The sequence below is a fragment of the Colias eurytheme genome, chromosome 2 (assembly GCF_061535395.1).
Source record: "Colias eurytheme isolate Ceu_HAF_F1 chromosome 2, ilColEury1 Martin Lab GWU primary, whole genome shotgun sequence".
In the NCBI taxonomy this organism is placed as follows: Eukaryota; Metazoa; Arthropoda; class Insecta; order Lepidoptera; family Pieridae; genus Colias; species Colias eurytheme.
The window spans coordinates 5,566,259-5,594,203 of NC_142981.1; the positions used below are offsets into that span (position 1 = coordinate 5,566,259).

Consider the following 27,945-nt stretch of genomic DNA (forward strand, 5'->3'; position numbering starts at 1 on the left):
AAGTCAATAAAATAATTAATAAAATAAGTATGATCAATACTATTTTGTTTTAGTACATCCTAAACAATCTAGCTCAGTATAAAGTAATCAACAGCTCGTGTAGTCGTTTATCTCGTCAAATATGACCCTATTTTCAAAAAAACGTAAACATTACGACATAGTTGAATCCGATGAAGATGAAAGTGAAGAAGAAGCGGATATGGATATTTTATGTGTTATTTTGTCGTTAAAAGAGTCCAGTCACGGTAGCTTGTTACCTCACACCATACGTGAAAAAAAAGGAAAATTTTGATGAATTTAATGCGGCGATGGAGGGGCACGCAGCGTGCTCCAAACCTAGCATAGCTCGACACAGCGCAGCATGGCAGAGCTCCATAAAAACATAGCACAGTTCGGCACAGCGCGGCTCAGCACGGCGGGTAGCGCGCCTCGCTCGAGACTGCTGCGTTTTTAAACAGAGCGTAGCCTCACACAGCGCAGCACAGCATGGGTTGTTTGTATCCTCATTAAAATATTAGACGAGCGAGTTGACCAAACACAGCACAGCGCAGTACAGCGCAGCATAGCTCGATGTTGATTTGTCACCCTTAAACATAAAAAATAATTTTAATTGATCGATATATAAACTTTAATAACAATAAATTGACGTTGTTTACAATATATTATACATTTTTGAAAACGTGGCGCACCAATAAGTCGGGCTTAGACGTCCGAAACTTTTTGTTAAAGTTAAGTACATAATTATACAACATCTCATTTATATTAATTTATGTTTACTTTAAAAATATATTTAAGAATAAAAGAGATTTCACTTTCTCTTTAAAGAGAAGAAAATAGTAACACTTGCGTAAACAATTTAAACAAAACAATAAATAAACTTTGTGAATTCTTATGCTATATGAAGGCTAAACAATCTGATTTTATAATTATTTACAAATATATAACGTAAATACATATATAAATAATTTTCTTTTGGGTAACTTTAATGTGCGTTATCGTTTACAAATATATCGAAAACGTTTATTTAATATTTTGTAATATACTTTCCCCCGTTTAAACGAAACAGCAAACGCCTACAATATGCAGGCTAATCAAAGCGATCTGTTATCCTTAAATCCTACCGACGGGACACCAACAATTCACTCACACGTGGTTGCTTGTTGCGATCTAAAAGGTGGGGGCTTATTTGCACTTCGATATAGAATTTTGTCGTACATAACACACATAAACACATTTTCAATTAACACTTGCAAACCAAAGTTCCTTAATTATTAAAGGAATAGTTTTCTTTGCGTTTCTTACATTATATGTTTGTATAAAAAATGTTTTATACAAGGATCGCATTAAATGTTATTTGATTGAAATATAGTACAAGAAGGTATAATTGAGTGGCTATATTGTGATGTATAAAGGCGCGGGTGCGCCACTCGCCGACGCTACGTGAGCAGCTTGAAGAACATTATCCCTAATGAGATGTTAATAAATAGCACTAAGATCACTAATTGCTGCCGCGAGAACCAGTCCTGAAAGTAAGAAATAATTATTTTAATAACAGGTGTCAGCTGAATAAATACAAATAATTTTCAAGATTACAAAAAAGTTACAAAAGAAGTCAGAGTCTGTAAACAACTTATTAGATGTTTACAAGAATTAAAGTTAAGGGCAATAAACCCCAAGAAAAAGATGAAAATATACAAATCAAGTAAGTTCCAATTCAACATTACCTTGACTTGTGGACTGACTAAATACAGAAGAGGGTTAGCCCTCAGTTTTTCGGATTCCTCGTGCATTCGGCGCACCTCCTCGCGTCGCGCGGACCCCAGCGCAGAGACCTCCTCCCGCGACATGCCGCCGCCGTCGGGCATCCGCGGCATCCCTGCTACGTCGGGCAGAGACTTCTTACGCTGCAGCGTTTGTGGCGTACTAAGCATCTGAAATCCATTCAGATAATATCAAGCAAAAAATGCCTAAGTGCCCTTTTACAGAATCTTATATCGACCGATTGAGGATAGTGATTCAGAAATTAATTAAGCTTCAGCGGCATGATAACGTGTAGTGATTGATTGGATTGAGTCATTTAATTTTGATACCTCAACGGGAGGAACGTTAATCCAGCTCTCACTAGCACGCCGGGCGAGAATCGCCGGCGAGCACATGAGATCTTCATCTTCTTCTTCCTCCACGTACCACATGTTTTAATCGACCTCCACTGTCACTTGATTAGATTTTATTCTAATTGTATAATGGGCGAAAAGTTTATTAAATTCGCGCGACTATTATATTGTTGATTTTTAATTGAACCATATTGTCGATAACCTTAATTTTATGACCCTAATAACAAACACTTAATGGTTTTTGTTTATTTTATCAAATATTCGGAATTTCCTATTTATATCTAGCAAGGAGGTGATGCGCGGAAAGCGGCAACGAATGACTGTCTCAAATTAGAAATAGAACGGGCTGGCGAGCTCCCGCCGCCCACCGCCTACTGAGCCAAACGTAACGTAGGTACAACATACATGCATTAAATGTTCCTATTCATCACTTTCACGACTTGCATTATACTGTACGATATTCATTTAAATGATACTTATTAAATTACATCATTTCAATGCTAATAACATGTATTAAATGTCGTCGTGATATTACTTCAGTACGGTATTTTTAATGGTGTTTTTTAACCTTTTGTACAAATGCCAAATGCTTTTAGTTAGTGCGGCTATTACATTAGATGAAATTAAATTTGTCACATTTAGTTTCAGGCCAGAATTAGACTAATTCTAATGAACATTTTGTTAGTCTTTCTTTTTATTAATAGACAGGTTGCATGAGTAATATGTACAAATTACACAATACTTAAAAAACAATCTATCATTATTTTTCTGATATAAATTCATCTTAATCATCAATACTCTGAAATAGAGTAATAATCCTCAATTTAGAAATATTTCAGAATACGTGTATGAAGTAAAAATCTAAAAACTAAAAATTATATAATTATATAACATGAGACATTGTACAATTAATAGAAAATATTATAGTTAACATATTATCGGTTATGGCTGATTAATTGATCTATATACGTATTATATAAAAATGAAACCCGTTTCGCGTTGTCACGGCATCACGAGTGAACGGGTGGACCGAATTCTTTTTTTATTATATTCCTTGAAGTACGAAGGTGGTTCTTATGTAGAGAAAACATAAATATGTACCACGGGCGAAGCCGGGGCGGACCGCTAGTAATTAATATAAATGGCTTCACTGTATGACGATTTAGTACTAAGAAAAATAATTTAAAACATAAATAATAAAAAATATCTCTCACCTTACGACCTCCGCCACCGCCGCCGCCTCCTCCTCCCATTGGTGCAGGCGGTGGAGGTGTTGGGTTTTGAGTAACATACAAGCTCTCCGTACGTTTTGGTTGATATGGAGAGGGTGAAATTTCTTGTCCGAGTGTTCGCTTCCGCAATAAATTATCATCAAAGGGCTGGCTTTCTCGAGATGGCGCGCGGGAGATGGATCCCCGGCCAGAGGCTAAATGTCCATTGCCCGCTGGGGTCGCCGCACGGGAAGGAGGGCGTGATGATGACGTCGGTTGTGGTGCTATTGAGCCAGATCTTGAACCACTACTTGGAACTGCAGCCTCTACAGACGGTTGTCTAGAACGTCTTCCGTACCTGTCTACACTTGAATCTCTACTTGGCGGTCTTTTATAGTGATCAAAATAATCAATAGATGGTCGACTTGTGTTTTGCCTAGCAACTCCTTCACCATTCATTACATCTTGATCGGTAGGAGCCTGTCGATATTGTTGTTGGTCTATATTTTGTTGGCGATATAATTGTTGGTCAGGAGCTTGCCTATAGTTTTGTTGATCTGGTCCCTGTCTATAACCTTGTTGGTCAATCGGTTGCCTGTACATTTGTGAATCTTGCTGTCTATAACCATGTTGATCTGTGTTTTGCATTTGCCTGTCCGATAACGGTCCTTCTGAATGAACGGTACCTGTTCGTAACTCATTTCTGCCATACGCCGCTGTACCGCCGTCCACGTACGCATTTCCTTGAGGATCATGTCTCGGTTGAGCTAGAATACTTTGGCGACGTGGTATTCCTGGCCCAGTATTCCATTCTTGTGGAGGCATTCGTTGGTTACCTGATGGCCGAGTCGCTGAAGACAAACGTCTGTCTTGGTTAATGTATTGTTGATTGCTTTGATCGATGTTTTGTTGCTGTTGTAATCGATAGGTAGCAGCTTGGGTAAGTGGAGATGAACTATACATACTTGTCGGCTCGCCTGTATATTGTTTTTGACTATCTATTCCTGTATTTTGTACATTACTAGACGTGGCCCACGTGTCTTGTGAGGGGTTATAGTAGGAGTCATAACTAGTTCCTATATTTCTCTCATCTGGGTTATAAGCGGTATTGTTTGCAAGTCTTGGATCGACTGATTGCCCCGGTTTCGTGTATTGCGCAGACGGTCTTCTAGAGGAAATCGCGTTTGGAATTTTATTCATTTGAGGAAGTTGTGTATGTGTCGGAGGGATGTGATTTGGAATGCTCTTTCCGTCCAAGATCTTTTCAGATTCTTGTACTGGGGGTGCCGTTACATGTGACTCATAGGGCTTTTGCCTATATCTTTCTCTTAAACCTATTCTGTCAAATCCAGGATGCTTGAAATCAGGAGCAAACTGCTTAGCAGTAGCTTGTGCTATATCACAGTCTTCTTTGGCTTGGTCTGCCGCTTCATCGGCTTGCTCGGCTTTCCCCCGGGCTGTTGCTGTCCTAAAATAAAAAATACATCAAAGATCTAGGAAAAATCATAACAAAAATAATCAAAAAAATGATTTATTGGTTCATAGTTCATTTAATTAATATATGCCTCTAGTTGCATCTAGTTGCATTTGATCATTATTTAAAAAAAAAAAAAAAATTTATTGAATAAAGTTTTATAAAATTAAACATTTTTGGGATTTCCAATTTATTTATTTATTTAGACCCAAAGTGGTTTATATAATTCAATGCAATAATGTGCATGTTACCTGGAAATAGCGATATCAGCTTTTTGCAATGCAATTTTAGATGCCCGCTGCGCTGCATTTACTGCTGAGTCAATTCGTTCTCGAAATTTAGCTGAACGCATGAGGAACATATGTTTGCGTTTCTGGCTGGTTATGAGGACATTATTTTTATATTTTCCCTCTTCCCTTGTCCCATCTCTGAATGTTGTTACACCATAACCATACTTTCTATTCGAAAACCATTCACCCTCGTATCGAAGACCATCACTGCGTTCACTTATGCCAAAACCAGTGCGTTTATCATTTTTCCATTCCCCCATATATGTTTCCGTTACACCGGCATCTATGTGTTCATCCTGAAAAATATTTTATTAATACAAAACATATTTTATAACTATTACCCTACTTTAATACACATAAAGCTTGATCATACAGAGCTTTTATTGAAATTTAACAAGAGAAGTTTCGATCATTCAAAAGAATTTTAGGAAACTTGTTTATTGGTATTATGCTTATATACTGTATCACACATATATTGCATTTTCTTAAGCTTAAAACGATTTTTGACAAACCTCGACTATGAAGCTAGTATTGGAGTTGGTATGCATAGAGACGCGAGTGGTGGCTGAATGCGTGCTCTCGACTGACGACACCCAGGATGAGGCCGAGCCCCCCGAGCCTCCAGACCGCACCGAAGCTGTGCCCCGCGGGTCCAGGTCGCCAGCGCTGCGCTCTCTGCGAAACCTCTGTGGACAACGAAGTTATATTTATGTGTATCAGTTCATAATATCAATAGTAAATATGGTCACTTGTTTTTATGATATCTTAGCGTTTATAGCTTATTTTTTATCTGTCGCTTAGAAGTTAGTAACGTGTTCTATCTTTGTATATTATGCTCTTTGTGTTTGAAAGGAATATATCCTAGCATATTTTCTAAAGTATGCTTGTATTTATTTAAGCTATATACAATGCAGCTTATTTGGCTCTTACATTGAATAGTCCTTTTTTCGTTTTTTCACCCAACGAGCCCCTTCTTCTCGACGGCTCGTCGGAATTGGTTCTAAGTACGAAGCCGCCCCTCGCTTCGTCCATGCGGTTGTTCCGCCTGTCGGACGGGTCGGGGACGCCGGTCGCGTCCGCCAAGGACGACATGGAGCCGCGGTGCTCGCGCGCGCCGCCGCGGTAGTGCGACGCGAGGCCGAACGGCGCGGACGTCCTGACGCCGTACCCGTGCCGAAGGCCTCGCATCCATTGTCCTTGATATGTTCCTGCGTTATATATTGTATTAGAAAATGATATAAAAAAACGCAGAACCTTCCTTTGGGAAGTTGGTTGAAAATAATGTAATTTCGTTCATGCACATTAGCAATGTTTTAGTACACGTGGTTAATGGTTTATGGTCTGGATTAGAACATTTGGAAAACTAATCCACTCCAAGCCAATTACTTTATGCATGGCTTATGAAGGTTACAATCAGTGTTATGTTTATTTTCATATCATGGTTTACCTATATGTGTTTAATTCTCTATTATATCCAGATGAAATAGGCTTTGACGATAAAAAAGATTGATCATGCATAAAAATCACTTTGATATTCTCAGTTGTAAAGAAATAAGAGATATAACTTGAATTGTGTAAAGCTTGTTACCGTCACAGTAAAACTATCTTAGGTATATAAATTATCCCTCAGCGAGATCATTATTCCAATCGACGGGATGATAAATTCAAGGCTAGGCTATCGAGGTCGTTTCAATATTAATTATTATTCAACCTGTATTATGTATATATGCAAAGGCACTATTGTAGTATTCATAGGAGCGATTTCTATTTTATTAACTGCGGAATTTTTTCAGCTGAAGCAATATAAAAAAGAAAAGGCAATGATTAAAATTCGAACCTGAAAAGCTTTGAAAGCTGCAACGCGTCAACTCATTTTTGTTACAAGCTTTTATTTAAGGGGGCGCATAAAGCAAAATAACCAATCTTCTATTAGATGATACGTGTAATATGCAAGACCAAATCTAAAAAATAAAATATATATCAAACTAGATGATATGTTCAACGATTCTGTTTAATCAAAAACATAAAATATTAAAATTTACTCGATAAAAAAAAATCACCAAGTTAGCTCTAATTTTCACACTTTTACGTTTTCTACTTGACATGGTAATACTTATTATGATTTTTTTTTCATAAACAATTATATTAAAACATTTGCAAGATATTTGTCAGAGCATTTTGTGTAATTACTTTTAGTTTTGGTTTTATCTGCGATAAACCACTTTTATCGTGACAAAATCAAACGTTTATCTCGAGAAAAAAAGAGCGCCAAAAGTGGTTTTTCGCAGATAAAACCAAAACTAAAAGTAATTACACAAAATGCTCTGACAAATATCTTGCAAATGTTTTAATATAATTGTTTATGAAAAAAAAATCATAATAAGTATTACCATGTCAAGTAGAAAACGTAAAAGTGTGAAAATCAGAGCTAACTTGGTGATTTTTTTTTATCGAGTAAATTTTAATATTTTATGTTTTTGATTAAACAGAATCGTTGAACATATCATCTAGTTTGATATATATTTTATTTTTTAGATTTGGTCTTGCATATTACACGTATCATCTAATAGAAGATTGGTTATTTTGCTTTATGCGCCCCCTTAACGTGCAACGTATCTCCAGTATTGTTAAAGTTAAAGTTAATTGTAAGCAATTTCATTGTAAATCAAATTAAGATACGAATACGATCCGTTTTTTCTTCATGTTTATTTATTTAATTTGGTTAGATTAGGTAACATTATTTATGCAAGTGATATCTAAGGTTTCTGATAAAAAAAAGTGTGTGCGTGTAACCTTTACGCGCGATTGAAGTAAAACTTCTTTGGCGTTGACGACATATATCACTGAAATGATTAAATATTAACTTAAATAAATAAATATTATATTATAATTTAATTATATTTATTATTCATGTGCTTTACAAAGATTATTTAAATGTTATATTAATATTATTCATTCGAAACAGGTAATTGAATGTCATCATAATTTCTTACGTACGAAATTATAGGTTTGTGGTAACTATAATGTGAAACATAAATTTTACTCTCTAAATTTGCTACTTTTCTTGAAAATACAGCATCTATCGTTGTACCGAAACGCGTTGTTGAATGAAGTCGAGAAGTATTCATAGATAAATCAAATTTTTCTTCTAAAAAATCAATTAACGGCTGAGATTCCTGAGAGCGAAAATTAACATTAAAATCTCCAGTTAGAATCATCGGTAATTCATGATAATTACTATTTAAAAGTCGAGGACCTTCAATTGTGAAGTGAAGTAATTGCTGATGAATAAATTTTATGATATTTGTCAGGCTAGTATTTGTAGAAATATAAATAACAACGATAATCACAGGTTGGTCATTCGTATTAACACATCGAACCAAGGCGATGTCACCAATTTGTGAAACCTCATCGGAAATTTGTGATAATATAGTTGGTGAAATAATATTTTGAATTGGTGTTACATTGTTCAGTGTATCTGTAGATGAATGATATACAGCTACTCCACCAGCAGTTGAGTTGGGTCGTTTGTATTGGGTAACGCAATAAAAATTTTCAATAAGAATTTGTTCGTCATTTTTCATCCAAGTTTCGGAAAATAACAGCAATGTGGACCTTTTTAATACTTTATCATTCAGATCAGAAACATGAGCACGTAAACTTTGGCAGTTGAAGGAAAATAGTGTAATGTTACTCTCATTTACAAGGTTATATAATTCTTCCTGTTGTGTTATTAGGCGAGAATTTGAAAGTCTTTCAAATTCACACTGTAAATCAACTATTCCCCCTGGACGCTTTCTTCCATGATAAAATTTGTTGTCATCGGTGTTTGAGACAATGAACAATCCATTTATATCAGTTACTCGTGATAATGCTACATATAACAGCTGCTGACTGTGACTTTTATTGTATTCATAAACGATTTGATCAAAAGTACCACCTTGAGACTTATGTATTGTAAGCGCACAAGCAGATACTAATGGAAAGTGATTTCTCTTTGCAAATATTGTCTTATTTCTATTCATTGGTACAGATGACGATCTTCGTAAAATTGGGACTGCTGTTCTACTAATGTTTAGAGTTTGAATATGATGGGCAGCTTTTTTCCTAATTTTCTCTCCTATCTTACCAGGAAACTCAAGCCATAAGCGTATGATGTTATCACTGTCATCACGTTCAATATACACTAACTTTCCAACACAACCGTTGGCTAAGCCATCAGATACCTACATCAATATTGGTTGTAATAATGTAAAATTTGTTAAGAACTAATATGATTTCATAAGGCGATCCTCCTGTATCAATAACTGACATTTTATGAAATTGTTGGCGTACATATGCTTCTTGTTCAACTGAATGACAACCTATATACATATATCTGTTGCTATGGATACTACTTTGTCTTCAGCAATATTTAAAATAGATTGATTATAATCCGCAACATGTTTATTTTTATTTTTAATTTACTTATTTTAAAAGTAATAAATAAACAAGTATATTTAGAGATTTTCAAAAAATTTTGCAATTTAAAATAATGTTTTTAAAACTGTTGAATTTTTCATTCACTTTGCTATTCACAATTGATCCGTTTGAAAATTTGAAAATAAATAATCCTAATTGATTATGATATTTGCCACCTTATTTGCCACTAGCTGGCGTATAAGTCAAGAAGCGTGTAGTATATGACATATACTTACAACCAATCAGAATTATTATTTTTAAATGGCGGAAACTACACAGACTATAGTAAGCGTTACTTCCGTCAGAAAAAAAATCTGAGTTACTCCCTAGTCGCGCCTAAAGAAGTTTTACTTCAAAAATTGCAACAGAGCATATTATGGTGAATTAAATTTGAAAGTTATATAAACCGTGCATATTGCCTTAATTCCGGAATAAATAAAGTCTCTCCGAATGCTTTTAATAGACCCTAAAAACCTTTAAAGAATCTAGAAGTACAAATGAGCATAGAGTAGCAACTACGCACTATAGGCATATACAATTTTGTCTTAGATACATTTTGTTTGTTTTGCATGCTTACATTCAGCGGGAAAGATTAAACGGATTTCTTGATCTTTTGTTATAGCATGAAACAAGCCGTCGATAAGCTTATGTACCGTTGCGGCGCGCAAAGCAGGCGTGCCCATGCTAATTTTAACCGATGAGGGCCGCAGATGGCGGGGCGTGCAGGGCCAACTCACTGAAGCCATTTACGTGTACAAAACAGCTGAAAAATGCTTATTGAATTTCCCCATCAGAAGCTTTTTAACATACAGCTGTTGCTCAACACTTGTATCCATAAATCAAGACCATTCCCCTCCTAATAATCCGCCGTTTCAGACTAACGTTTTAAAATCGGCTATCATATTCAGCAAAAGAATTTGGATTATTAACGTTACTTCTGAAAATACTTCCCACATGATTAATTTTGGCTTTATAATTAGCATATTTAAATCGTATTCGTGAATTTATGAATGACGAATCTTAATGTGGTCGTGACTCGTGACTCAACGGCAGGCGTCGAAAATTATGTGACGTTATCGTAGTGTATCGTACCTATCCAAAATTTATATACCTACTTACAAAATTACTAAATTCGTAAATAATCTTGAATATATAGATCTGCTATATAATTAAACTTAAACAATTTGTTTTAATGCTGTTTTTATACAAGAATCCACCTGTTGTTTTAAATATAAATAGTTACACCGTTTTTAAAACTCTCCTATATTTGCGAGATTTAAGAACCTATTTTATTCTTATTTTTATAATGTAAGTATAAACGTGAACGTACCTATATAACATTTTTATATTTTACTCATAGGAATGTGTGGGCTTGCATTGTATAAGCGTTTGGGGTTTTCTTTTTAGTTCACATACTCATTATGTAGGTCATTGGGTGATATTCATGTGTGTGCTATTATTAAGCTGTCGAGAGAAGCGTACCAGGCGGATTTAAGGCATGTATGGGGAAATTAGTTTGCCGCTATAAAACAAGATAACGACCGGTAGACCGAGCTTTTATGAATCGTTCCAAATGATGACTAATTTATGAAAACATGTCCGGCATAAAACGTAAGCTACATTTTTTCAATAACTGCTTACAGACACAAACGTGTCAAAAGATGAGTCAAAATTATTTTTAATCACAACAAATATAGTAGAGATAATTTGGTACATTTGTTATAATAAAGTAATACATTGTAGGTACTTTAACAATAGAGTTTGTGTTTTTAGCTGATCTTTTGTATCGCTAATTCGTTGCCAATCCGTTTTTAATTGTTATGATTAAAAATCCAAAGATTACACAACACAAGTACGTCACGGTCATGTAAACTGAGGTATTTTTGTCGGCATTCAAATGATTTGGCAATGAGATTGTGTACTGACCGCCATCGGCGTACGTCTCTGAGCCGTATCCGTCTTGCAGTCCGTTGGCCCAGGTGCCCTCGTACTTGGCATTGCTGGTGGTGCTCTGGCGGACCCCGTAGCGGCCCTTGTAGCCTTGCGTCCACTCGCCGCGGTACAGCCAGCGGTCACGTGTTTCCACGCCCAGTCCGTGTCGCTTGCCGTTCTGCCATTGTCCCTCGAACGAGCTCCCGCTGAAAAACGAGGACAACAATTAGTACAGCGTAGCCAAATTTCATTGTATAAAAATAAAAACAGAGTTTATCCTTGTTGCGTGTATTTGAAATACGGTTTAGTTGGTTTTTACCAAAGTCATATTTTAATTCTTCTTATGACGCGGACGTGATAATTTTTAATTTTTATCTGAATTTATCTCCTCTAGGCACATTATTAGGCAATGTTATTTTTACCGCCATTTTGATCCTTTTCTACAAATCAGGCAAAAAAAAACTGTTCTATTGATAGCTCTACAAAAGTACTATTTAGGTTTTCTCACAGGGTTTTCTATTAGGTACTTTAGAGAAACTAGACTTCAATTACCCATAACCCACTGTCAGTGTCTGTCAACAAGCACTTGACTAAATAATAGACTCCCGACTGGTATGCCAACAATGCATAGAGATATTAATGTATGTACAGACGCTCCGATTTGGTTGGTGCCAACCATATCGGAACCGACAAGGCAACCATTCCAACATTGCTACAGATTGTCCGACGGTTGGCCTTCCAGCTGTCAGTTGACCATAGAGTAATATGTCAGTTGACCATAGTACGAAGAGAATGGGCTAAATTCTACTATAGAAATAGAGAAAATTACAGTCATATGCGGCTCTTACAACTTATTTTTTAAGGTTTTTAATGTAGCCGCACTGTCAATTTTTTTTAATACTTCTAACATAATAAAATACGCTTGATTTCTGGCATCTCTATTTGCGTAATCTTTGTTACTTAAGTCCCACAAACAGGGAAAGTCTTTATATAGTTCCAGCAATTTTATTAATATGTCACGTTCGGTGACCGTAACTCCCTCGGCGTTCATGTTGACGTCCTACACCGGCGGCGTTGCGAATGTGAATGAGCCAATTACCTATATTACTCTATGGAATGAGCCGATTTGGTCGGAACAAAGCTTCCAGACGTTCCAATTTGGTTGGATCGGATAGGAAGTTGGTTTGGTCGGTACCGCCGGCGCATCCGACCACGTCAAACCAATATTAATAATAATTATGTCGGACCGACCGCTCTCTACACTTTCCGATTTGGTCGTGGTCGGATGGTTGGCACCAACCAAATCGGAGCGTCTGTAGATGCTATTAAACTTTCCCGAGCAGAGAGTTTTATGCAAATTACTATCATTTAATCATCCAGTGCTCCCTGGAGTGAAATGTAACGCTGTAACGACTCCGTTAATATACTCTACATATCTAGAGAACTTCACTATCACAACCAAATTCTTATTATCTTATAACTTATTGATGCTTTTTTTACTATGTATTTCTGTACTTTTTGAAATTTCCTAATATGAGAATAAAATAGGACAAAATCCTGGCCAAATGTAATAAGCTTAATTGATTAATCTTTAGTTTTGTTTATTGGTTCAACTGAAGCTCTTTTAAAAACATCAAAGCCAATTATTCAGTACCTTAGGAAACTTCCGTTAGGAAAATAACAAATGAAGAAGAACCGATAAATCGATATTTAAGTTAAAAACAAGAACAATGAAGTACTGGATTAGTTTTGTTTGTGTTGTATTTAAGTACAAAACTTCATACTTTTAGCTAGCCTATTTTAATTAGAGCTAGCCCGCACGAAAAACTTTGTCTCCGCAACTATTTTGTCTCTCCCATCAATTGTATGGGGAGTTGCGTCGCTACGTGCGCGCACTTTCATGCCCATAGCCCATGGGTGGAGAGACAAAATAGTTGCGGAGACAAAGTTGCTCGTGCGCGCTAGCTCGATGAATAATTGTGTGAAGATTTATAAATATTACTAGTGATCTGCCACGGCTTCGCCCGTGGTACCTACATGTATCCTATCTCTCAAGTTGGATCGAACTGCACATGGTGTGCGAATTTTATTATAATCGGTTAAGTGGTTTAGGAGTCCATTGAGGACAAACATTGTGACACGAGATTTATATATATTAAAGATATGTACACTAACTACATCAAATTAATTCAACTGGCAGAATACATTATCTTACAAAAGATGTTTTACCCATTGTGTTTATTTAGAAACAAATTATCGAGGTACGCCTTACATTTAAGATCCCTTTAGTCGAGGCTATGCTTCCAAAAAGCAAAATAATTTATAGACTTACTTTTTTAGTGTGGAAATTTTTAAAAACTTATTAGAATAATTAACACTCTGCTCATGTGCTTGTACAAAAATTTAACATCCATAAAATCTGTATTACAACAAGCTGCATGGAACTATGTAGGAAATACTGTGTCTATAGCTCGGAGGTGTGCTCTATCATGCCATCTTCGCCGATAACAATAGATATACGAATCAATACCTGTTGTTGTGAGGTTTCCACTAAACATAATATATATATTCGTAAGAAAATATATATATTTCAGCAGTTTGAAATTAAAAACACACTCAATGAAAGCCATTATGTAATGCGCTAGTAACGTACCTACGTAAAACATAAAAAATAATTACGTCTATAGTTTGCAAGAGCCACAGGAATTAAGTAAAAAAGTAAGTACTGACAGGGTCTCTTGAAATGAAAACTTATAACTTGAAAGTTGAAACTGTAGTACGTATTCAACTTGGAAATTTCATAACAACAGCTTATTGGTTTAACGAACCCATAAGCTTTTCTCTATCTAAAAATTGCTTAACCTGGCTAACGAATTTTTCATTTCAAAAACACAAGAAATTTCTCAAAATACTGACAGACTTTAATCATAAAGTCGGTTAAAAATAGTAAATACTACCTGAAAAAAAAAAAAACAAAAGTTCTGTCCGTTTTATTTCACATTTAGGTACACCGAAAGCAACAATATGGAGTGTGATCACTCCACGTGTAGTAAATAGTTTTGCAAATGCTACCATTAAACCAAAAACCGAAACATATGGAACATAAAATTAACATAGGCAAACAATTTTAAAGACACAACTAACAAAATTATACATAGGTAATAATTTCGTCTACGAGACGAAGGCGAGTGGACAAGAGGCGAGTGAATTCATTAAGTCCTCCTAAGGTACACCGTACAGAAGTCTGCCACAATTCCTTTACCAAATTGTATTTTCAAAATTCATATGATATTTCATAGGCAACATTTATTGCAATACTCGTTATGATCATGTATGTCGTGGCCATATCGTATATTTGTTCATTTCATGAAATGATTGGCCATTTCACGAAATGCGACCATTTCTAGCCACATCATGATGTGGCTTGAGCAGATCAATGATAAGAAATCGTTTCACGATATGGCCAACTAAACGCGCGGTTTTTTCATGAAATGATCAAAATTATTTGATCATATCGTAAAATAGTTACATTAATCATTGATAGAGGCGCTGCAAGCTCTGTGTTTATGTGATAAGATGGCGGCCGCTGGCGAAAATTTAATTATTCGCAGTTAAAAACTTTATAATTCGTTTAATAACAATATGAAGAAAGTCATAGGAAAGAATTTACGACGAAGAGGTTCGAGTACTATGGGAAATGTGGATGTCTTATATGTATTGAGGAAAAAATACGTCTTAAATAAAATAATTTAAGACGCATTTTTTCTTTTAGGATATATATTTATATATCCTACTATATTATTATAATTGTTTGTTTTTTAAAAAGCGATCCGCTTCTGGCACTCGCCAGACGCTGCCGCGGCACGCTCGCTCGGCTCGTGCGTTGTTTATCAAAATCTAACCTAACCTAACTGTTTTCTATTGCAAAAACGATTCGCTTCTGGCATTCGCCGGCCGCTGCCGCGGCACTAACTTAAATGACATTAAACAAGTTTTTAGAATATTCTGAATTTTTTTTATATTTTATGGACTCTTTATATTTTATACGATCTGGCCAAATGTGGATGACCAAATCGTGAAACGTTGACGATTTAACGATATGATCAAACTATGTTGGCCATTTCATGAAATGCGACCATTTCGTGAAATGATCGATCATATCATGAAATGAGCGATATGGCCACGACATATATTTTACTTCAGGCTCATTTCACTATTTGGCCAATTGAGATTTTACCAACAGCACAAACGAAAAATATATATAAAAACAAAAACAAAAATCTACAGGAAACATTCGCATATATCTTATTTATCAGCATTAGTTTCCAACGACTAAAGAGCGCTTCGCTCCACTAAGGGTATATGTACTCGTATAAGTTATACGGTAGGTATAACCTATGTGAAGTGTGAACGCCAACGTTGGAAGTCTACGCGGCGGAACATTCAGTTAAAATACATTTATATAACTACCTACTGCATTTTTAAACGACTCTCAAGCCGTATGCAATTATTTTATATGGGTTAATATTACTTAACCTATAATTTCTTGACTAGTATTTGAATGAAATCTTCTATACATAATAAATCTGTAGAAGGGTCAATTCTGTACATTGAAAATATTGAAAAAATAAATAGCAGGGGGTGTTACTGGATCGATACCAAACCCAAATATGTGATTAAAAAAAATTTTGTCTGTCTGTCTGTCTGTCTGTATGTTCAGGCATCACGTAAAAACTAACGGTTCGATTTCGATGAAACTTGGTATAATTATACCTTATTATCCTGGGCGTAAAATAGGATACTTTTTATCCTGGAAAAATACGTAAAAAAAAATTAATCTTAATTTTTCAGTTTTATCCATAGACGTTGTTCTGTAGAACCGCGAACACACGTTGCGTATTATTATAGGCCTAGCAGTATTTGGGTCCAATAGATATTTATAATATGTCATTGTCAGAGTTACTCAAAATGGAGAAATACATGGGTTGATCCAAAAGTAATGATAATCAATATTAAACAAGGTCATTACAGTTAAAATAATTATGTATTTCTCTAGATAGTCTTCTAACTAGATAATATATGTACTTCGATATTTTTTTTCCTTAACTTAGAAAAAAAAACTTTGACTTCATCTACAAAAACCCCTCAAAATCGGCCATCACTTCGCTGTCGTCTTAAAATTTCTTGTATCGACGGTGTTTCTTGTGCCGAGGTAAGAGATAGAATTAACTAGGAGCTAGATCTTACAAACAGGGTGGGTGTTCAAGCATTTGGAATGCCGATTTTTGAATGGCAGCCATTGCAACTGACGCTTTGTGATCTGGTGCGTGGTCTTGGTGAAACAACATTCAAGCCCGCAGTTTGCCATGTCTCTTTTCCTTACTAACCTACCGCAATGTTTTAATATGGTCTGTGTAGCAAGAGCCCAACATAGTGGCTACCTTCTTAAAATATTCCACCAGAATTATTCCTTCGGCGCCCCAAAAAACTGCCGCTTTAATCTATCCCACTAATTTTTACTTTGAATTTCTTCATCGTCACTTTGGAAGCTCGCATCCAGGCCATTAATTGTTTCTTGGTTTCACCATAAACATGGTGAACCCGGGTAACGTCCATGGTCACAAATCGTGCCAAAAAATTATCCTGATCTCATTAAAAATTTAGTAATTCACCCTCTAAATATCGAATTGTTGTTTCTTCTTTTTGTCGGCAAAAATTCTGGCACGCACGGTTCACATTCAAATTAATGTAAATACTTGGAAACGTGGCCTATTGATATGATTTTTTTGTAATAACTTAGTGAGTACATGAGCAAGCAAAAAACAGTTATTTTATATTTTTATGTGCACAGGAAATACCCAATTATCATTACTTTTGGATCAACCTAGTAAACCATCCACGCGAAGACCGACATCCGCGCGGACGGAGTCGCGGGCGGAAGCTAGTAAATAATAATTCGTTTGTGTTTTTAGTCTAGGTATAAGTTGGAAAATGAATTACATATAGTATATAAAACCGTTTGCAGCTACGGCTCAATTTATGATAGGTACTTTGAATTTTAGCCTCTTGATAAGAATCTACTTTCTTACATATAGTGAATTAGCTTCCGCCCACGACTTTGTACGTGCATCCGATCCGATCCATTTTCCCCCGTGCCCGCAAGAATTTCGGGAAATCCTTTCTTAGCGGATGCCTACGTCCTAACATCTACCTGCATGCCAAATTTCAGCCCGATACGTCCAGTGGTTTGGGCTGTGCGTTGATAGATCACTATATCAGTCACCTTTGAGTTTTATATATATAGATAAATAAAAATTATGTATTTCAAAATGTGGGTTTTATATAATTAATTACTTTTCTACGAAACACTTTTAATGATGTAAATTGTATAGCACTAAGCAGCTCTACATAATATTTGCGAGTAGTATAAAGACACGAAGCCGTCTACGAGTAACCAGTTCATAAAAAGTCTCATGTAGACCATAATTAAGTACTTAACATTTAGAAATTTTACTGGACTAAGCTAAGGATTTTTATTTATTTGAAACATCTACCTTCTACGTGTTTTTCAGTGATTAATATGATAGATAAATGGAGAAAACCATGAAGTTAATATAAAGACACAGCACACAGGTAATTAGTAAAATCTACAATTCCTTGGAGCATTTAAAATACAATACTTCTAAAGTCAACTTAACCAATAACAAGATGCAGTGTCATGTAGCACAACATATATATTGATATATTGGTAGTTATGGGTCAAAACTCAAAACTGTTTTCCAACGTCATACGTGATTATGAAATATAACTATGTTGAGAGGTACCTACTTGTGTGATACATACCTATACTAGTAACGAAGAAAATAAAACGAAGAACGTGAAAGTTTCGATAAATTCAAACAACGTAAGATGTACGCCTATAGCGAGCAATACTAAAATTCCTTTCAGATTTTATTAGTTACGGTAAGATAATGGATTGGTCTGTTCCATACGCGAATATGAACAACTCAAGCTTAACCTCTATTTATATCACGCGAGTTGTAGGTACATCAGCGCTCCGTAACGTAATATTGCAAGTTTAACCGACAAAGCTCTAATAAACAATGACCTTGAACGTAAACTAGGGCGGTGTCACCTATTCCTTAATTATTCACCCTTGTTTATTATGTTAATGTATTCTCGCTACCTCCTCACTATCGACGTCATAAACAAGCTGCCCACAAAAAATATGAATAAATGTTTTAAAATGGTAGTCGAATAAAACCTGTAGGTGTAATTCTCAGAATTATCAAGGGATCATGTTTTTATTTTTGTTTTTTTTGTTGAGTCTTTAGTCTTTATAATTTGAAGTTATCATATTATGAATATTTACTATAAATGGATGAAAAAATCTCTTGTTTATATAAAATATCATTTGTTAAAACTATATAGAGTAATCTATAAATCCCGTACCTTTAATGTTAAAGGGCGCTACGTAGGGCGGATTTTAAAAATGTATGTATACATATATGAAACACGTGTATTTTATTTGGAAGCGTTAGAAGCATTGACTTCTACATATTTAATTGCCCTATAGGTAAGAAAACAAAGTTGTACTTATTATTTTCAACAATACTACATTCTACAACTCGTTACAGAATGCTACAGAGCAGCGTCGACCGCCCACGCCTATGACGCACCAACGTTTGTCACGAAAATGACAATGAGTTTAGCTATGGGTAGATTCAGAAGTATTTTCGTGACATTATCGTGATTCGTGGTGATTCCAAACACTTAATATTCACTTATCGCCACGATACTAATGTGTGATAATGAATAAACAAGCTTATTCGACGTTTTACGTAACAAAAATCATATAGGTATGTACATACATACACATTCACCTCGATAACAATTAATTGAATCTATTAAAAATGTTGGATTAATAAACAGCGTACCTACTATTTTAATATAGCTAATGGAGGCTTAGCTCTGTCGTAGGAAGTTTCCCGTAGTTTTGATAGAGTATCAAAACAGGCGTTACTCATAATTGTTTCAAATAACTGTTCGGATCGTTCGCGGAATTCCAGTCAGCTTGGTATTTTAGGACGATTGCGTAGAATCGTAATCGTAGTGAATGAATGAATTAATCTAATATAAGTATATGATTAATTATTATGTATGTGGTGATTACAGATTGCTTTTGTTATCAAGAAACAAGATCTTAAAAGTCAAAGACATCAATTAATTTTTCCTGATAATCACATTTCGATCGTGTAAAATCAGAAAGAATATTGTGAGTCACAACTAATTACAACCTAGTTGCCCTGCCAATGCACCTAGACAATATTTGGCACTTGTGCTGGTTACTGGCTAAGAAAATGTTAAAAAGTATTAAAGAAAAATAGACTGTGATATAAACGGTTTTAGTTTGTAGGTTAACCGAGATTCATAAAATAAAAATGGGCCAATTGTCGTTTTATCAACATAAAAGTAACTTATGAAACATAAGATGCCGCCTCCTATAGAATTCATTGTTGTTCTGAGAAATTATCTGCTTCTGAATCTGTCCACATTGGTCTATTCAACGACATATTACGTCAAAGTAATTACCTACGTATATTTTGTCTTCATAGCTGTTGTCATTGATCAGATAGTCAACTTGAACATATGAACAAAAAATAAATTCGCTATAAAATTGATGACTGGTCAATACCAGTTGATTTAGATATGAAACTAGTATGATTACCTAGCTTTTAAATAGGTAATAACTTTTGAATCTATAATATAGTCATACTTCTAAATCTCAATTAATATCAAGTAAGTAGCCGGTACCCAAAGGTTGCTCTATTTCGCGCAAATAGCACGCACGTTGATTAACTAACTCTAAGACATCAAATTTGTGTTATTATTATAAATTATATTACTCCTAATATTAGCCGATAAAGTTGTTTAATCTTTGCGGAGAACTTCCCTAAATAAATGACTCAACGTGATGTATGAATTGCGTCTGCATAATACAACATTAATGTTAGTACAAATACGAAATTTCATGTTATAAATTTATGAAAGGATTTCAAACTCATTCATTTTATTTCGTATTTCATTAAAAAACATTATATACGCCCGTAAATACCTAAAAAGAATAGAAGTAAACATCCGTAAAGAGATCTCCTCACACAAAAAGAGACGCGAGCTTTTTTTAAACAAACATAGTTACAACGTCTACAAGCACACTGAAGGTCTATATAGCTACCAACAAAGTTTTTAATTTTAAATTTTTACAATGTGTAAAATATTGGAACTTATTAAAACCTACAGGAAAAATCAGATTAGATATACCTACTACATGTAGAGGAACAAAAGTTTATTTTTCAACAGGCCAGCGATTGTCAAGTAGCTAAACTTTACCTAAGGCTTACAGTTGGAACCAAATAGGTCAAGATGGCATGTAAGAGGCATCCATTACACTTGGAGCTTGGTTTACTAACTAGAAGTCATTGTGACGATGTGTAGTAGTTACTTAGGCGACGGTTGGGACCTATGTATAACTTTTGACCTGATTTTCACTCCCCATTCATATTTTTTTATGTCAATAAATCAAAGTCTAACTAGTTACATTTATAAAAAATCTGTAGCTGTAATATTTTTTGTCATAATATTACGATTTTTTATTGTTTATACCCTGGGACCGACTTGGTTTAATGCTCTAAGGCCTAAGCTAAGGGACCGACCGTAAGACCGCATTCAATATAAGGAACTACGTGGTACCTACGTGGTTTTATAGAATATTAAAAAAATAAGTGACGGATTTAAATAACAATTAAATTTCGCTTAACTGTTATTATTAGGTACATAATATTATGTACGAGGAGGAACTTCTGTAGTTGTAACTACATTTCAGTAAAACTCTATGTAGAGCATGTGATGTCTTAATTTCTTATTATCTTAGCAAGTATGAGTTATATTTATGTATTTTGTCATTGTTTCAGTATGTAGAATAAATATCAACAAATAACTAGTTATACGCAATCCATACTAATATTATAAATGCGAAAGTAACTCTGTCTGTCTGTCTGTTACTCAATCACGCCTTAACTACCTACTGAACCAATTTGCATGAAATTTGGTAAAGAGATATTTTGATACCCGAGAAAGGACATAGGCTACTTTTTACCCCGGGACATAGGATAGGTTTTATCCCGGAAATCCCACGGGAACGGGAATTATGCGGGATTTTTTTTGACTGCGCGGGCGAAGCTGCGGGTGGAAAGCTAGTATTTCATAAGTAATCATAACTAACATCCATTAACGTTTGACGTTTTAGACATTTGCAGCTCTTGTTAAACCTAACTAAATTGATCCGGGTTTAAAACATAAAAAATACTCAGGCACAAACGACAAACTTTCAAGTTCATGCAAACAAACTTGAACTCTCTATTAATAAATAGATAACATAAAGATTTATCAATCCACCCAATTCTAGTTCTATCCTAAAAAAAGCGACTCTGTATATTTTATTTTTAATAATAATTGAATATAGCTACTGCAGTTATTAATAAATAGATACCTATCAACTATCTTTGATCAAATACCGATTTGAATCTAATGAATATACAAAAAAAGATCATTAAACTTGCCAGAAGCAATTGCACTTAGTGGACCTTCGGGGTCAGGGGAGCATAGGTAAAGGTCAGCAAATTAATGAAACAAAGTATCTACCTATGTAAATATATAATTAAAATGATCGTTGAGTAAAATATTACAGAATATATAACGCGAACAAAGGAGCTTTTGCTGCAAATTCAACATAATACTTAAACTACCTATCTAAGTTATTTGTTCACACACTCTCTCTTATTTTAGTTTATAGACGCATTATATAATCTATACTAATATTATAAAGAGGAAAGGTTTGTAATTATGTATATGTATGTATAGTTTTCACGCATAAACTATCTACTGGTACTGGACCGATTTCAAAAATTCTTTCACCATTAGAAAGATGCATCTTCACTGAATATATGCTATATTGCATTTTCAAAAAAATTAGAGATCCTTACAAAAAATGCAATAATGTAACCCAAGGTGTAAAAAATTCCTTAATAAAAATTCTGTAATCGCGTGCGCTGCGGAAACTATTGAAGATGAGAACAAAAAAATGTTCTAAGGTATTATAGAATGGATCAATATCTACAAGAAAGTCCGCGATAGTTATGTTACTACAACAACTTTTTTACGTTTTCAAAGTAAATAGAAGTGCCGCGTTGTCACGGCATCACGTGTGAAGAGGTGGACTGATTTCGATAATACTTTTTTTATTATATTCCTTGAAGTATGAGGATGGTTCTTATGTAGAGAAAACGTAAATATGTACCACGGTCGAAGCCGGGGCTGACCGCTTGTTTTAAATATAATACAATACAAAAGTAGGTAATAGAAAAGAAGAGGCGCCATTCATAACCCGCCTGTTTTCGGCGTACCGCGACCATATGGTGATCATAAGTACTGGTGATTGCCGATTGGTGACGCCTGACAGCTCGGCCGCCAGTGATGCCTTTATTTGAATTGAATATTATTTTAGGGAAAATGTAGAAAATAAGGCTAACAAAAACAAGACAACTTCTTATTTTGTTCTTGTCTAAACTAACACGTCTTATGTAGCAAAATTTTAAATACATAGATGCCTATCGGTGAAGGTGTCTCTACTCTCTACATATCAAAACGTGGTGTTTTGATCTTATGTAGACTAGTAGAGTTTGCTACATGCAAACCTAAGTACCTAAACATTATTATTCTTGTTGTCATCGCTTAATACTTATACTGAACCTGAAGTAGTCAGTAATCAGTATATTATACTTCTCTCATTACGATTCCACGCCACTAATAGATAGGTAGATAATTTATTTAATTATTTTATTCCAATTGTACTGTGTAGAAGTAGTTCTATATAATTAATTAATTTAGATATAACCTTTAAGAGTATGGTTTAAAACTTACGCTATATGTTCAATGTTTTAATATTAAAATGAACCTTATTTTCTATAATTTTGTTCTTCCTATACATTTTAAGGGCGCGACATACGTATACGTGATTAAAAAACAAGAAAAAAACAGGTAACTCATAACTGATAGGATGATTGTAAGTGGAGGGTATATATCTATACTAATATTATAAAGCTGAAGAGTTTGTTTGTTTGTTTGAACGCACTAATCTCGGGAACTACTGGTCGGATTTGAAAATTTCTTTCGGTGTTAGATAGCCCATTTATCGAGGAAGGTTATAGGCTATATTTTTCATCACGCTACGGGCAACAGGAGTGGAGCCACGGGGGCGAAACCGCGCGGAGCAGCTAGTACCGTATAAAAATGTTATTCATATAGAGGCATACAGCTCATCACATATCAACCACACGTCCTGTGTTAGGCATTATAGTGGTTGTTATTTGATAAGTAGTTAGAATCTTATGTTTGCCTCAATATATTATGTAGGTATTGGGTTAGACTTCATTACATTTGAATAGATGGTACTCTTGAGGACTCAAAACACAAAATTGGTACCTAGTGAATATGATCACGATGTTCCAGCAAAACAAAATACAGGCCGAGGCATTTGCATGTACGTAGATATATTAGAGTGCTTAAGAAATTAAAGAGAGCTCTAAGAGATAATATATTATAATTTATATTTACCAAATATCAGAATCCAACTAAATTAGTATCGAGTAATTAATTATATTAAAATTTTCATAAGTATATAATTGAGACAAGAGTAGTTAAATGAATAAAAACAAATACATAATTAATGTATCTAGTGTGGTTAAAATTATTATAATAGTTGTGGTTAATGGTTTAACGTATAGTAGGTACAAATAAACAATGTTACTGAAATTCCGAAGAGCAATTTTTTTATAATTTTCAAGCAATTTTTGTGGATATAGACTGGGGTAGAAGCCTTTGAAAATAATGAAAAGATAAAAAAAATCGCAGTTGGATGAAACCCATTAGAAAAGGAGGGGAATATGATAAAAATGTAAGGAAAAATAAATTACGGTCAATCCGAGTTCGGGAAGCGGGAGGGGGGAGCTTTAAAGAGAAAAAAATGGTTTCTCTCGATTTCCGACAAAACTACAAGTCCTATAGAAAAAAGTTCAATGGCAAAGTTGTAGGTAATTAAAAGTTCTACAACTTTTGTATTCACAATTTTTTCACATAACCTAAAAATTTAGGTGAAAAATTCAAAAAACTAAGTTTTTGGTCTTTTATTTCTATCTACTTCAAAATTTATTTTTTTTCTACGAAATTTGGTGGAAACTTACTTTATTATGTCCAAAATACACTGTAATTTATTTGATTGAAAATATTTATTTTTTCGCCTTATTTTGAATTAATACCAAAAAAACAACCTAATTTTCAATCGAAAAGTCACCCGTCAAAATATCAGCTTTTTTCAAAAACTTGGGGTGCCTTTTATTCATTGAAATCTCTACTTTCATATGGTGTAAAAAAAATAAACACCACCATAGTAAATGTTCTCAGGAAATGCATACAAACAGTCTGAAAATTAGCTTTTACTAAATCAGGCACACTTCTTGAACTCTATATCTTCTCTTGTATCGGCGTTTCGGTAATATTTCAAAAGAAAAATAATTATCTGTTCTAAGTTTAATATTTTACAGCATATTCAAAAGCAAAATGATGTCGATAAAAACATTTCAGGTAGTTCGAGAAGTGTGCCTGATTTAGTAAAAGCTAATTTTCAGACTGTTTGTATGCATTTCCTGAGAACATTTACTATGGTGGTGTTTATTTTTTTTACACCATATGAAAGTAGAGATTTCAATGAATAAAAGGCACCCCAAGTTTTTGAAAAAAGCTGATATTTTGACGGGTGACTTTTCGATTGAAAATTAGGTTGTTTTTTTGGTATTAATTCAAAATAAGGCGAAAAAATAAATATTTTCAATCAAATAAATTACAGTGTATTTGGGACATAATAAAGTAAGTTTCCACCAAATTTCGTAGAAAAAAAATAAATTTTGAAGTAGATAGAAATAAAAGACCAAAAACTTGGTTTTTTGAATTTTTCACCTAAATTTTTAGGTTATGTGAAAAAATTGTGAATACAAAAGTTGTAGAACTTTTAATTACCTACAACTTTGCCATTGAACTTTTTTCTATAGGACTTGTAGTTTTGTCGGAAATCGAGAGAAACCATTTTTTTCTCTTTAAAGCTCCCCCCTCCCGCTTCCCGAACTCGGATTGACCGTAATTTATTTTTCCTTACATTTTTATCATATTCCCCTCCTTTTCTAATGGGTTTCATCCGACTGCGATTTTTTTTTGTTTCAAAAATTATCTACTCTAGTCTAATAGAGCCACCGGTCAATGACGGTCGTTGCAATTTTGGCACTATTCAATTTACATAAAGAAAAAGCGTTTATGTAGGTATGGTCCTAGTAGGCAATGTTATAGATTATTTTTTTCGATTAAGCCCTAATGGGGCATAATTTTTTGTTGATTGATTTTATGTAAAAAAATGAATTGATTTATTATCGATACTATACTATAAGTAAGGGAAAGCACACAATGTCGCGGGTTCTCTATTTTGATGGAGCAACGACCCGGCGAATGTGGGTTATACGGGAGCAGCCGTCCGCCGAGATTAATAGGAAAGCCTGGCACAGCAACGCATTCTGCCAGAGCCACATACTGTTTGATGTGTGTATATCTCATCTCATAATATAATACAGACAACCATTTATTGAAACTCAGATAAAAGCACACATTAGGTATTGATGAGTAGCCCCGTTTCAATGATTTATGGTTCGGATGTTGTGGGGCGTATAAACGTTTAGTGTAACATAGAGATCTGACTTTATAAATAAAATGTAATGATTACTTTGTTACATCGGTTATTGGAAAGAAAAAATGCACTACATATTGTCTTTAATCAGGGAGCTAGAGTTTTCTTATTTTAAAGTCACATGTCAGTCCCCGTGACTGACAAATTGAACATCTGCACTACATTAGCCCCAATTACATTTTATAAAATCGCGTTTTGCTTCCTCTCATACAACATTGGCATCTAATAGATCTGTTTACTACTATTATAATAGGTCAATTGATACGAGGTCCCGGACAATTTTGTGCCTACGGATAGTGTTATCAGTATCTTATCATTATCAAGCGCTACTGATCGATATGTAGATAGATATAGTTTCTCAACTGACTGAAGCATTAGGCACTTTCACCGCTGTTACACGCGTTTTCTAGCGAAACACCGAACTCAATTATTAATAGCGGACTATTTTTGGAGCGGCTTCGGACGCGGATTTCGGGCATGTGCGAGTCCCGGGCTGAGACACTATCTCACCTGGGCCAGGTGTAGACGCCGGATACTTCGAATCCGAAATGCCAGGAGCCGGCATATGCTCCTTGTCCTTTTGGTCCAGTACACACACCATGGCCGTGAGCCTTGCCGTCTTCCCAACCACCACAATACGTGCCACCATCGTCGAAGTCGAATCGGCCACCGTTGAGGCCACGCTGCGGGGGGTTTCCGCTAGCGGCGTGCGCGGTGTCGGCTAGCTCGCTCGGCTGCATCACGCGAAACCGTGGTGGCGCGGAGGGGAGGGCCTCCCGCGCGCGCCCTCCGCCGAGCTCGCGGTATAAATAAACATCAGCTGGGCATGTCGCGCCGTGGCGCGCCGCCGAGTGAACACCACGGCGGTCCTGCGCGAGGAGTACTGCCGCCGCTGAGCAGCGCCCGCCCGCGCCTCGCCCCGCCCGCCCAGCGCACTGCGCAATCCACACGCTTCACAATACACTCACTTCTGTATTCTCTACTAATCACACTCTATTGACTTCATTACAATACATTGCTTTTAGTCCACTATAAAGCGCCTGCAGAGTGCAGTTAATAAATAATACCTACAAGTACCTTTCAAGTCGAAATAATCTTTAGTTTAGTGGATTTTCTGAAAGCTATCCTTAAGACTAAGTACCTTTACCGTAGTTATCTTTACGTAATAAAAAACATAGACGCTGGTTGTACAATATTATCAAATTTATTACCTGTAGATTAACTATTTGTTGTATTGGTAGTTTTTAATTTAATTAATCAGATATTATGTTTGGTATGCAAAGCCTAACTACCGATTAGTTCTAATTTTATGTAAAAAAAATATAAAACACAAATCATGAAAAATAAAAACACGTTGAAAACTTTATAGCTTTTTTAATGGACGGACATTAAACATAGGTAATTATTTTCTCTATCAAGGCACATAAAATAAACAACATAATTAGGTATATATCAAGAGCATTCCTAAAGACCTGAATCTGTAGTATGTAGCCCATATATGGAATGAATATTATATGCATTAAATCTATTTGAATAATAGATTTATTAACATTTTGTGCAGTTCTGTAAATTTGTGCTATTAGTTAAGCAGTAGGTATTTTTTTTAATTTTTCGTGCC

The 27,945-nt window shown here is 35.0% G+C and overlaps 1 protein-coding gene across 2 annotated transcripts; it reads right to left on the bottom strand.

The window, feature by feature from the left end:
* Positions 1–593: 593 nt before the first annotated feature.
* Positions 594–27,312, bottom strand: jp (junctophilin). 2 transcript variants are annotated; one of them, XM_090112753.1, is made up of 8 exons: positions 26,838–27,312; positions 11,477–11,688; positions 6,020–6,297; positions 5,602–5,775; positions 5,051–5,385; positions 3,329–4,793; positions 1,725–1,931; positions 594–1,523 (listed from the first exon to the last, which is right to left on the bottom strand). In XM_090112753.1, exons 1-8 carry the CDS (start codon positions 27,065–27,067, stop codon positions 1,437–1,439), a joined length of 2,988 nt encoding a protein of 995 aa, XP_089968879.1. In that variant the 5' UTR covers positions 27,068–27,312; the 3' UTR covers positions 594–1,436. The 2 variants fall into 2 exon arrangements, with proteins under 2 accessions (XP_089968879.1, XP_089968886.1); XM_090112760.1 differs by lacking the exons at positions 3,329–4,793; positions 5,051–5,385; positions 5,602–5,775; ... (1 more) ...; positions 11,477–11,688; positions 26,838–27,312 and adding an exon at positions 2,091–2,470.
* Between the last annotated feature and the right edge of the window lie 633 nt (positions 27,313–27,945).

Excerpts from the sequence above, each read along its gene's own strand:
- jp (XM_090112753.1), bottom strand. The coding sequence starts at position 27,067 with ATGCAGCCGAGCGAGCTAGCCGACACCGCGCACGCCGCTAGCGGAAAC. Across the intron at positions 1,932-3,328 it reads GCGGTGGCGGAGGTCGTAAG|ATGCTTAGTACGCCACAAAC; the intron begins GTGAGAGATATT and ends AATGGATTTCAG. Across the intron at positions 1,524-1,724 it reads TAGTCAGTCCACAAGTCAAG|GACTGGTTCTCGCGGCAGCA; the intron begins GTAATGTTGAAT and ends TCTTACTTTCAG.